Source organism: Clupea harengus, chromosome 3, assembly GCF_900700415.2.
Source record: "Clupea harengus chromosome 3, Ch_v2.0.2, whole genome shotgun sequence".
In the NCBI taxonomy this organism is placed as follows: Eukaryota; Metazoa; Chordata; class Actinopteri; order Clupeiformes; family Clupeidae; genus Clupea; species Clupea harengus.
The window spans coordinates 3,426,698-3,438,032 of NC_045154.1; the positions used below are offsets into that span (position 1 = coordinate 3,426,698).

Below are 11,335 nucleotides of genomic sequence, written 5' to 3' on the forward strand. Positions count from 1 at the left end.
ACCTGCTGAAGAGTTACTATCCTGTTACAGTGCAGCTCTGCAGTGACCTATGCTGTTCCAGCATGTCTTTATGGAGACATACGGCATATGCATAATTGTGTGCTTGAAAATGTATAGCTGTCAGCAATGAGTGCATCGCCATATCTCTACATCCACTTATTTGAAGGCATGTGTGCAAAGCCCTGATACACAGTACATCTAACACTCAAATAAAGAGGAGTTGGGAAGGGACTGAAGCATTCGAGGCCAGGGGGCCATCTATAAAGAGATTCCAGCCCCGATCCCTTATCTGAGCTTGCTGTGTATTTCCAGAGTCCATCTGTTTATTTATTTATTTTTTTTCAGTGGACGTTTTCAGTGGTTACAACGTAACTTCTGCCTGTCTGCAACTTACATTTTCATGTCTCACTTCAGCTCCAGACCAATTGGTGGCGCAACATTGTGTGCTGTAATTAAATTCCCATAAACAATTTCTTCGTTCACAGGAAAATATGGCGCCTACGGTACAATTCACTGTACCGGACGCCATGTATTGCAGTTAATTGTTTTGTATCTTTCACTTAGCCATGTACCTTTGTGGATTATATTTTTCTTTGTGATTGGGATGGCACTTTAATAGACCTTTGTTACTAAAATTCTTCACTAATAATATCAGAGTTAACTGCCCCCTGCGTCACGAGAGCTACCCACGTTAGCTAGATAGCTAACTTTACGTTAGTCTGTAAGCGACCAGAAAAGGTAAGCATTGAAAGAATACGTTGTAAAAGAGTTAGAGAAAATTACCCAACCAAGACCTGTGTAGCTAAAGCTGGTTAAATCAAATGGGCATTTTGTACCGTGATCTTCAAAAGCCTAGCCTACAGGACAGTTCACTCATGTTAGAATGACTGTTGTAGTATAGCTTCTAGCTAGATAATGTTAGCTTGCAACGTAGGCTTATTTTATGTAATGAAATTAGATCTAGCAAATATTTTAAGATTCTTGTGTTACGACATCAGTCATCTTGCGTACTGATGGGTTCGATGAAAGTGTGAATTAGCTGGTTCGTTAGCGAGGTTACGCTGACGTATGACTGTATGTAAACATGGTTGCTTACAACTGTGTTGGACTGACTTCATACCGATCTAAACTAGCATTAGAATCCACTTACTGGGTCTGTTCGAAATGTGTTCTTCAGGGTGAAGGAATAAATGGTAACCTTCTATTAGTGAGAGTATCTGTTGTTCTCCCGTAGAACTGATACTTAGAACTGGTGAGATGTATTGACAGTTAAGTTACAGAAGAAAAACTGATTCAATGGGATGCATGCAGTTTTTATGTTATATTGCAGAACAAATTATCAAACATGACCCATGACATGTAGCAGTAACATGCAATTCAAGCTAGGACATATGTACTAAGAATATCTTTAAAATATGGTTACTTGTCGTTACCAAGGAAACTTCCAAGATGGCCTCAGGTAGCCACAGACCTGAGCTGAGGTCCGGTACAGCATCCCGTTCTGTCAGTGGAGAGGAGGACATTGCTATAGATATGACCACCAGTGAAAAGGTAGGACCTTTCAACAGTGTAATACACAGTTTTTCTGCATTGTCGCACAGACATACCTTTTGTATTTTTGAGGCACTTTGACAAAGCTGTTGTGATTTTTCAACAGGTTGTGGATCTTCTGAACCAAGCTGCTCTGAGAACTACAGAAAATAAACTCGTAGACCTGAAACAGGTATGTGGTATTTACGTTATGTTTCAAGACATTGAATATTCAAATGAAGGCATTAAATAAAGCACAAGAAGACTCAAGAGAAATCCAGACAGGTGTTGTGCACTGGTTAACAATCACGTTTTACCTTTTAGGTCCAGGAACTTATCATAAATAAGGATCCCTCACTGCTTGACAACTTTCTTGATGTAAGTGTCTGTTGAAAAGTCTTCAAGTCTTCAAAATCAAGTCTTTTGAAAGTAGATTTCCCGAATTCCTTCATCAATAGGTATACTTAACATGAATATATCTGTCATTCTAATAGGAGATAATAGCGTTTCAGACAGATAAATCTATGGAAGTACGGAAATTTGTCATTGGCTTCATAGAAGAAGCATGGTGAGTTTGAGTTTATTTTGGAGTGACTTTACAGGGAAATAAATCTTCTGATCTTCAGTGACCATGGACTACACTAATGTATATATGACATCTAAACACTGCTTACTTTGTTCAACAGCAAAAGGGACAATGAGCTTCTGTTGAAGCTTATAGCCAATCTGAATATGCTACTGAAAGATGAAAGTGTGAACGTACAGAAGAAAGCCATTCTTACACTTACTCAACTTTATAAAGTGGCTCTTCAGGTAAAGTGAAATCCCTATCACATATGCCAACCCATACTGTATACTGCATAGTATTGAATAATAATTATACTGAAATAACTGAATCGTATTGGTTTTGGCTAGTGGCTGATGCGGTCCAAGGTGGTGTCAGAAATGCAGGAGGCCTGTTGGGACATGGTCACTCAGATGAAGGAAGATATTCTAGCGATGCTGGACTCCGACAACGATGGAATACGAACCCATGCCATCAAACTCACAGAGTCAGTGATTATCGCCCTGTCACCACGAACACCAGACTCTGACGTCCCCAAGAAACAAGAAGGAGATATCAGCCTGGACAAAATCCCTCGAGACCATTCTTACATTCGCTATGGTGGGTAGAGCAACAGAACTGGGATGTTCAGTTCTGTACTGCCTATTCCTATGCAGGAGTGGGACACATGTGTTTGTTAAGGGTGTATGAAATCAGTATAGGCATCAGCCAACCACCCCTCTCTCTGTGTTGGATTCCTGTGTAGATACTCTTTGCGAGGAAGGCAAGGCAGCGCTGGATAAGCTGCTGAAGTTCATGGTCCACCCTGCGATCTCCAGCATCAACCTGACCACTGCTCTGGGCACTCTGGCCACCCTGGCGCGGCAGCGGCCCATGGTCATGTCCGAGGTGGTGCAGGCGTACGAGACTCTGCACGGTGAGGCCATGTCACTGTGTTACGGTTAGATCCAGACCAGCAGGATGCAGGGGAATGTGCTGGTCAGACTGAATTATGGTGAATAATGACTAGAGTCAAGTTAAGGCAAAGGTGGTGATCAATGAAAAAAAAAAACAAGTTTGTTCTTGTATGCCACAGTTATCAGGATAAAGCAAACCATTACTTGCATCAACGCTCACAAAGAAAGGATAGTATTGCATGTTGTCATTAGGTCGTGCTGGCACCCAGCCTCAAATATGATCTTGGACCTGTAACATGTACTGACCTGGTGAAAGAGACCACTCCCATGTCTTCATCATAATCACAAACCAGTCTGGCTCACATCTAATGTTATTCAGTGTGTTCATGTGTGCTTGTTCACACATCTGAAGATATTTATTGACCTTCTCTGTCCAGTGCGTGAAGGTGTACTGTTTATGCGCTCCCTTGGAGATTAGCATCGCTCATGTGCTGGCAGACCATTGCAGACACAGTAGCAAGTCAATGTTTAGTATGAGTTGGTTTGCAAGTGCAAATTAATTTGCTCACTTACATTCCTCTGTCTACAGCTAACTTGCCCCCAACTCTGGCCAAGTCCCAGGTGAGTAGTGTCCGTAAGAACCTGAAGCTCCACCTGGTGGCCGTGCTCCGTCACCCCTCCAGCCTGGAGTTCCTGGCCCAGATCAGCACGCTGCTGCTGGACCTGGGAATGAACCAGAACGAAATCAACCGCTGCACGCCCGCCCCTCGAGACCAGCGCAAGAGACCCCATATGGAAGCCTTCGCCGAGGGCAAGAAGAAGATCAAGATGGGTCAGCCAATGCAGATACTTGTTTGTAATATTCAGTGCCGCTTTATTGCTCTGGCGTGCATATGGAGAGTTTTTTTCCTTGCTTTCAGTCTTTCTTTACCGTGTGGCGTGTGTGTTTTGTCCTCAGAGCCCACGCTGATCGAGGATGATGAGGATAAAGAGGAGCCTGCCCCAGCCCTCGCTCCCAAGCCTGTTGCCACGCCGGCAAACCAGTCTGCCATCGATGTCACCGCAGACTTCCTGTTTCCCCTGCTCTCTCCAGAAAATGTTGCCAATCTGGTGAGGTTTTGCAGATTGAGATGGAATTCTGAATCACGATAATGTGACTGTATTTTGAGTGATGTTTTGGCAACCAAACTGCCCCCTAGACCCCGGTAACAGTGGAGTGATCTCTCAAGACTACAGGACTCCCAGTAAGGTCTTATTAAAGATACAACCCTTTTGTCCAGGTGCTGATCAGCATGGTGTACCTGCCCAACGTCATGCCAGCCTCCTTCCAGGCCACATACACTCCCGTCGAGTCCGCAGGCACAGATGCTCAGATCCAACATCTGGCCAGACTGATGGCCACGCAGATTACAGCCGCAGGAATCGGACCAGGTGAGAAAAAGCTTAGGGCGTACGGGTAGTAAATGCTTTCACTCACATTTGTGATGTATTTGTATTTTATTGTCATAAAGGGTCTTGTGAAATTGGACCACAGAATGGCAACAGCATGGTTTTTTGTGTTTCGTGCTAAACTGATGCTAATCTAATGCTGTGATTCCAAACCCAATAGCCAGTACAGTCGTGCCTTCACTTATTGCATGAACTTGAACTGGATTGTTGATTCTTTCCCAGGCGTGGAGCAGCTCAAGGCTCGGGAGGAGGAGCAGCAGCAGCCTGGAAAGGAGGCTGGGCCGGGTGAGGGGCCGTCAGAGGAGCTGGCCAGTGGGAAAGACCTCATCATCAAGCGCAAAGTGTCCCTCGTGTCCCACGGTCAGGCCATCTCAGTGCTCGGGGGCTACGCAGGGAAGATCCCCGCCAAGGCTGAGGATGTTCCCCAGGCCAAGACACTACCACAGCCCATTGTGCTCTCTGCCCTGGCCAAGTGAGTCACACTGAAACACACACACACACACACACAGACCGGCATGGAGGTGGAAGGAAACATTGAAGGTTTTGGTTGATGGCTGTCCATTGGTCTGGTCTCGGCTTTGCCAAACTTAATGTTTTACCTTCCAGGACAGCCAGCTCCAGTGGGCGTAAGAAAGTGTTCCGATTGGCTGACGTGGTTCAGCCCTTGACTGAGCTCCAGATGACAAAGTTGACCAACTTGTCGGTCCAGCGCATTCTCAAGTCGGAGAAAGCCATCGCACGCAGTGGAATGGCCCATGTGAGTCGCCTGAACCTCCGACAGCATCAACTTCTCTTTCTTTTTCAGTAACCCAAAGCCAGTCATTTTATCAGCGGTTTAGTGTTTTGCATCATGGAGCACTGTTACTGTCATACTACACGTGAAGCTATAGGAACTCAAGGGGAGATCCAAATCAACCAAGGAGTGCATGCACATAGACCCTCTTGTCAGTGCATGTTGTGTTGTGTGAATTACCATAGAATGGACGTTGTTCCGTGTGTTTCCAGGTGCGAGTGAAGTTGCTAGCCCGTTTGGCGACCCAGTTTGAAGGGGCGATGAAGCGGGACATGCTCACGTTCATCCTGGATGACATCCGGAGCAGGAGCGACCTGGCCTTTGCTCTCCTGTATCAGGAGTACAACATCTACCTGGGCCAGCAGGCGGGCGCCTCTCTGGACAACTACGAGTACTGCCTGTTCACCCTGCTGTCAGGACTGCAGGAGAAACCAGAGCAGAGAGATGGGTACATTTACGCACAGAGCACCCGCCTCGCCACACACACACACACACACACACATCCAGAGGATCACTTTGAAATGAAAACTGGATGGGCCACATTTGTTTATTCTTTAAACAGCTTTTTTATTTTATGTGATCACATGCCAGCTTGGTTGGGATGTGAGCAAACAAACGTAAACATAGTGTTTGGTGGCAAAGACCAATTTTGCTTATTGACGTTTTGCCAAATCTTTGCCTACAGTAGTAAAAAAACTTGTATTTTCTGTTAAACAAACATATATACATACAAGTTTCAATCCCATCCCGCACTTTTAAGTTGCTATAGAAATTCTGGTTTGAATGGTAGGTCTTGACACAACATTTCATTTACTTACTGTTAGATTGTAAGACCTTTGGCCCACACCCAATAGGAGCATTTGTGGTGTCCTAGCGCATGATTAGTAATTCCCTCCCTAAGCTTTTCTTTCCTCCCTCCTCCAGACTGTTCACTAAGCTGGTACTGGAAGCGCCCCTCATCACGGAATCTGCGCTGGACGTGATTCGGCGGTACTGTGAGGATGAGGTAACGAATTCTGTCACACGCTTGTGGAGAAGTCCAAAGATTCTTGTCTGTGTTTTTGCTCCAGTTTGAGGTGTGCATGCCTTCATGTGTTCTTGTGCACGTTTCTTCCAGACTCGGGTGTACCTGGGTATGACCACCCTGAAGGAACTCATCTTGAAGCGCCCCTCCAGGCAGTTCCAGTACCTGCACGTGTTACTGGACCTCAGCTCGCATGAGAAGGAAACGGTAAGGTCACAGGCTCACGTTGCTTTCTCTCATTGTTCTGTTTTAGCAAAGAATTAAATTAAATATCACCATCTAGATATTTGGGAACATTACGACTACCTTTTCGTGGCCTAGTTTTGATTGTAACCATTCTGGATGTTTACAGGTGCGGTCCAATGCCCTGTCCTTTATCAAGCGCATGTATGACAAGGACCAGCTGAGGGATTACATTGAGAGGTTTGCACTGAACTACATGCAGCTACTGGTTCACCCCAACCCACCCTCCATGTTCTTCGGAGCAGACAAGGACATAGGTAACCAAACCAAAAGAGACCTTTGGGGGTTTCAGATAAGCGTTTGTTGGTGTAACTTTAATGGCTTGATATCAGTGTTCTTTCTTATCTAAGAGACTCGTACAGTATGTCCTGACCGCTTGCTTGTTGAATGGCGTGTCCCACAGAGGTGGCGTCCCCCTGGACAGAGGAGACGGTCATGCAGTGTCTCTACCTGTATCTGGCCCTGCTGCCCCTCAACCACAAGCTGGTGCACGAGCTGGCTGCCGTCTACACCGAGGCAATAGCAGACATCAAGCGGAGCGTTTTGCGAGTGATAGAGCAGCCTGTAAGATCCATTCTTGACTTGCTTGCTTGTCCTTTCATGATGCACATTTTGTGTCAGCCCATCATTTGCTTTTATTGTGAAAGACAATGGGTGACAATCTTTGAATGCCTATGAACAATTCACAATTCGCCTGTGTATATTGGGTTTCCCTAGCAACGTGCTCCGTAAAAATATTTTACTTTCTATTCAGTGTTAAATCAATCAAGTGCAGTGTTCTTTTGTTTGCATGGCTGACTTTAGCTGTTTTGACTGTAAACTGTTCGACTTTGAGCTCATTCATACACATCACTCACACATCTTCCATCATTGGCCTGACCACAGATTCGAGGAATGGGAATGAACTCTCCTGAACTGCTGCTGTTGGTGGAAACCTGTCCAAAGGGGGCGGAGACTCTGGTCACCCGCTGCCTAAACATACTCACTGAAAAAGGTACTTCAATATGGGTGTATAAATATTATGTCACATCAATGGTAGCTGTCATGCATCATATTTTAAGTATGTCGCTAGTTCAAGAGGTCGTTTAATAATCTGTGGTAGATTATTGTAAATATACTGTATTTTTCTGTTTCTGAGCTGCAATCTCCAATTGTCCCACAGTGTCACCGTCTCCAGAGCTGGTGGAGAGAGTGAGGGACCTCTATCACAAACGAGTGGCAGACATCCGCTTCTTGATACCCGTCATCAATGGACTTGAAAAGGTCCGAATCTACACCTACTATACATCTACACGTGTACATTTATTTGATTCCATGTAAAGAATGTAGGATATTGGACATTACAGCACATTGTAAGAGTATAAGGAAAAAGCTTGAAACTAAAGATGGCCACTGGTGTTTGCCTCCACACAGACGGAGGTTATTCAGGCCCTGCCTAAACTCATCAAACTCAACCCCACTGTGGTGAAGGAGGTCTTCAACCGTCTCCTTTGTGCACAGCACAGTAAGCTCTTCTCTTTCCCATGTCAGAACATCCAGACTATTACATACCAGTAGGGTACAGATGGATGTATATGCATGCTGAACCCAATGCATACATCGTTGAACTGCTCTCTGTTCTATAGGTGAAGGTGGATCCTCAGTGTCTCCAGTCACGCCTAGTGAGCTCCTCATTGCCCTGCACAACATCGATTCAACTAAGTGTGACATGAAGTCCATCATCAAAGGTAATGCACTTGATGCTTCTATGGAATTCAATAAAGCTTATTTTGGGATTGAATGATGTTTATTCAAAGAGCACTACTATAATTTCTGTGTGTGTGTGCCGGTGTGTGCAGCCACAAACCTGTGCTTTGCGGAGAAGAACGTGTACACGTCGGAGGTGCTGGCTGTGGTCATGCAGCAGCTGATGGACCAGAGCCCTCTGCCCATGCTGCTCATGCGCACCGTCCTGCAGTCCCTCACCATGTACCCACGGCTGGGCGGCTTCGTCATGAACATCCTGTCCCGCCTCATCACCAAGAAGGTGAGGCTCACATAGGCCCTCAGACGGGGCACCAAAGCAGGACGCCTTCAAGTGCATTGAGTCACCAGTGTTCTCGAGTAACAGGGCTCTCTATTGAAAGAACACAAGCTTATGGCATAATATTTAAGCAGATTAGCACCACTGGAAGAAGCTATAAAAGCAGTCTTTCTAGAATGTTCTTTCACCCAGTGATGTGTTTTTAGTATTTGAAGTCTTGCAGGTAAATAGTTTGAACCGGTGTTGCTCCCCGCAGGTGTGGAAGTACCCGCGGGTGTGGGAGGGCTTTGTGCGGTGTTGCCAGCGTACCAAACCGCAGTCGTTCAGCGTGCTCCTGCAGCTGCCCGCGCCCCAGCTCAGCAGCATGTTCGAGCGCTGCCCTGAGATGAGGGAGCCTCTGCTGCAGCACGTGCACTCCTTAACGCCACACCAGGTCAGCAAGGCCCCGCCGGTTCCACCGCATTTAACAGTGGAATTTGCTTTTCTGTTGCCAATGCTGCCTTTGCATTTCAGTTTTTTTTTTTTTGTCAGTTTTGTTCATTCATGGCCGGTTGAACTTTTGCTCATATCCTTCCCACCCTGTTGTGCCTTTTCAGCAAGCTCACATACCAGCTTCAATAATGACTGTTCTAGAAGCCGGCAGCAAAGAACCGGAACCCGAACCCGAACCGGAACCTGTAGAACCTATGGAGGACCAAGATGTAAGGAACACACACACACACACACAGCACCAAGATGTAAGGAACATAGATATATATTAATACCAAACACAAATAATATACTTCATGTTCAAGAAAGAAAAAATATAATTTCCTTGAAGTATGCACTTGGTTCTTTGTAGCCATAAAATAGGAGTGAGATTGTAGCCTCATCATACTGCAGCAAAGTTGTTTCTTTTTTGCAACTCTTGTCACCCAGGTACATACACAACCTGCCCCCATCAAAGTGGAACAACCAGAAGAAGCCCCCGTGGTGGTGCAGATGCCAGAGCCTGTCCTTCCTCAGTACCCCCCTCCAAACACAGAGGAGGCAGAGCCACAGATGCAGACCACCACCTCAGCCTTTTCTCCCCAGGAAGAACCCGCAGAGCCCATCCCACAGGTAAGATACCCGCACAGAGGTCTTCACAGTCTCCCTCACAGTCAAGGATTTCTGTGTCGTTCTTCTTCTGGGGTTAGAAATTCATGGATTGTCCTTCTAGCAGGAGGAGGTCACGGAGCAGGAACAGTGCGCCTCCCCATTACCTGCAGAACAGGAAGCAGAACATCCAACTGAGGAAGCACTTCCAGAGCATTCAGATGAGGCCGAGCAACCAAACGAATCATCTGAGGAAAACGTCATGGAAACAGATACTGGCGCTGTCGATGAATGATTATTATAATTTTTTTTAATGTTGGTCATCATCTTCAAATGCAGAAATAGTTTTTTTGTTCATACATTGAATTTATTGTGAAACACTGAAAATTAAAAAATAATTTACAATGTTGACTTCATTTTTTTCCTCATTAATGTGCAACCTTACCATACCATAAACATACTGTGAATTTTGTGGGGAAATTCATACTTGGTGCCACCCTACACACTACTGTCATCTAGAGGAAGGGAGAGACAGACCTCTCAAAATAAAGCACTACAATACAAACATTACATGAAGCCTTTGTTAGCCTGAAGTACAACAGTAATTCTTGTCAAACCTTACATGATATTGGCCTCATTGTACTGATGGTCAATAAGGTAAAACAGTTTTCTTCCCCCTCTCGGATCTGTACCACATCCTAACAAGTCGGACAGGCATCTTGATCGAAACTAAACACACCTACTCTCTTATACCTAAGACGGTTTGTAATTTGTAACATACGCGGGAAATCCTCGCTAGCAGCATGTAACCGCAAGTTAGTAGTGGAGAAGATAGGAGACATCTAGACCCCTTGAACTATACTCCGGTGACAATTCTAGGGGAGCGAACACATTTCTGTAAAATGTATATTGTTTTTCTGCACGTTCGCAGATGTCCACCTGGTGGAGCACTAGTACTAGGCAATATATTTGGTGGGAAGCTAATTTGATGGTAATATTGTTAAAAAGTTTGATTCGAATATAATGTTTGTGTTTATTTACTTTGAATTGTATTCCTTTTATAATTGCTCTCACCAGCGCCTTCAGAATGGCTTAGGTCAACGCTACGTTCAACTGAGGCCTATCAGAGCCTGTTCTATCTATCGGACATGTTTCAGCAGTACGTACCACTCAGATCACAGCAGAAATATCTATTAGTAAAATCCACTGTCCGAACTAAACAGGGTGAAGCAGTACTCAGCCACTATGCGGTTCACCTCTGGAACCAACTTCCAGAAGACATTAAAAACGCTCCATATATTCCCAGTTTTAAATCTAGACTTAAGACCAAACTTTTCTCAGATGCCTTCTGCTAACTGGCTGTGAACAGTTCCTTGAAGCATTATTGCTTACTGTAGTAGACTAATGATTTTTATTATTCTCTTACTGCTTTTATTTCCTATAATTTACTGTTTTTATGATCATGTACTGACCTTTTGCTTTTATGTGAAGCACATTGTATGGCCATTGTATTGCCACTGTGTATTTATGTGAAGCACATTGTATTACCACAGTGTATGAAATGTGCTATATAAATACACTTGCCGTGCATCGCCTTGTTCATGTAGACATTCTTCAGTCTGCTTACCTGTAGAACACTCACGTCAAACTCAATCAATTTTCTGCCCACCAACAATGACATCACGACAGAATTCTACCACGTTGTATGACAACTAGAATTTTCGGAAAGTAGAAT

At 44.8% G+C, this 11,335-nt stretch overlaps 1 protein-coding gene across 1 annotated transcript; it reads left to right on the forward strand.

Moving 5' to 3' along the window:
* Positions 1 to 330: 330 nt before the first annotated feature.
* On the forward strand, positions 331 to 10,005 carry sympk (symplekin). The gene is made up of 27 exons (XM_031564242.2): positions 331 to 738; positions 1,438 to 1,551; positions 1,658 to 1,723; positions 1,855 to 1,908; positions 2,025 to 2,098; positions 2,217 to 2,343; positions 2,446 to 2,695; positions 2,841 to 3,011; positions 3,581 to 3,823; positions 3,950 to 4,101; positions 4,272 to 4,422; positions 4,663 to 4,912; positions 5,047 to 5,197; positions 5,446 to 5,681; positions 6,158 to 6,239; positions 6,351 to 6,464; positions 6,610 to 6,757; positions 6,904 to 7,064; positions 7,386 to 7,494; positions 7,663 to 7,763; positions 7,914 to 8,004; positions 8,126 to 8,227; positions 8,339 to 8,526; positions 8,780 to 8,956; positions 9,120 to 9,224; positions 9,442 to 9,624; positions 9,725 to 10,005. The coding sequence occupies exons 2-27, from the start codon at positions 1,450 to 1,452 to the stop codon at positions 9,893 to 9,895; spliced, it is 3,759 nt and encodes a 1,252-aa protein (XP_031420102.1). The 5' UTR covers positions 331 to 738; positions 1,438 to 1,449; the 3' UTR covers positions 9,896 to 10,005.
* Positions 10,006 to 11,335: the final 1,330 nt, after the last annotated feature.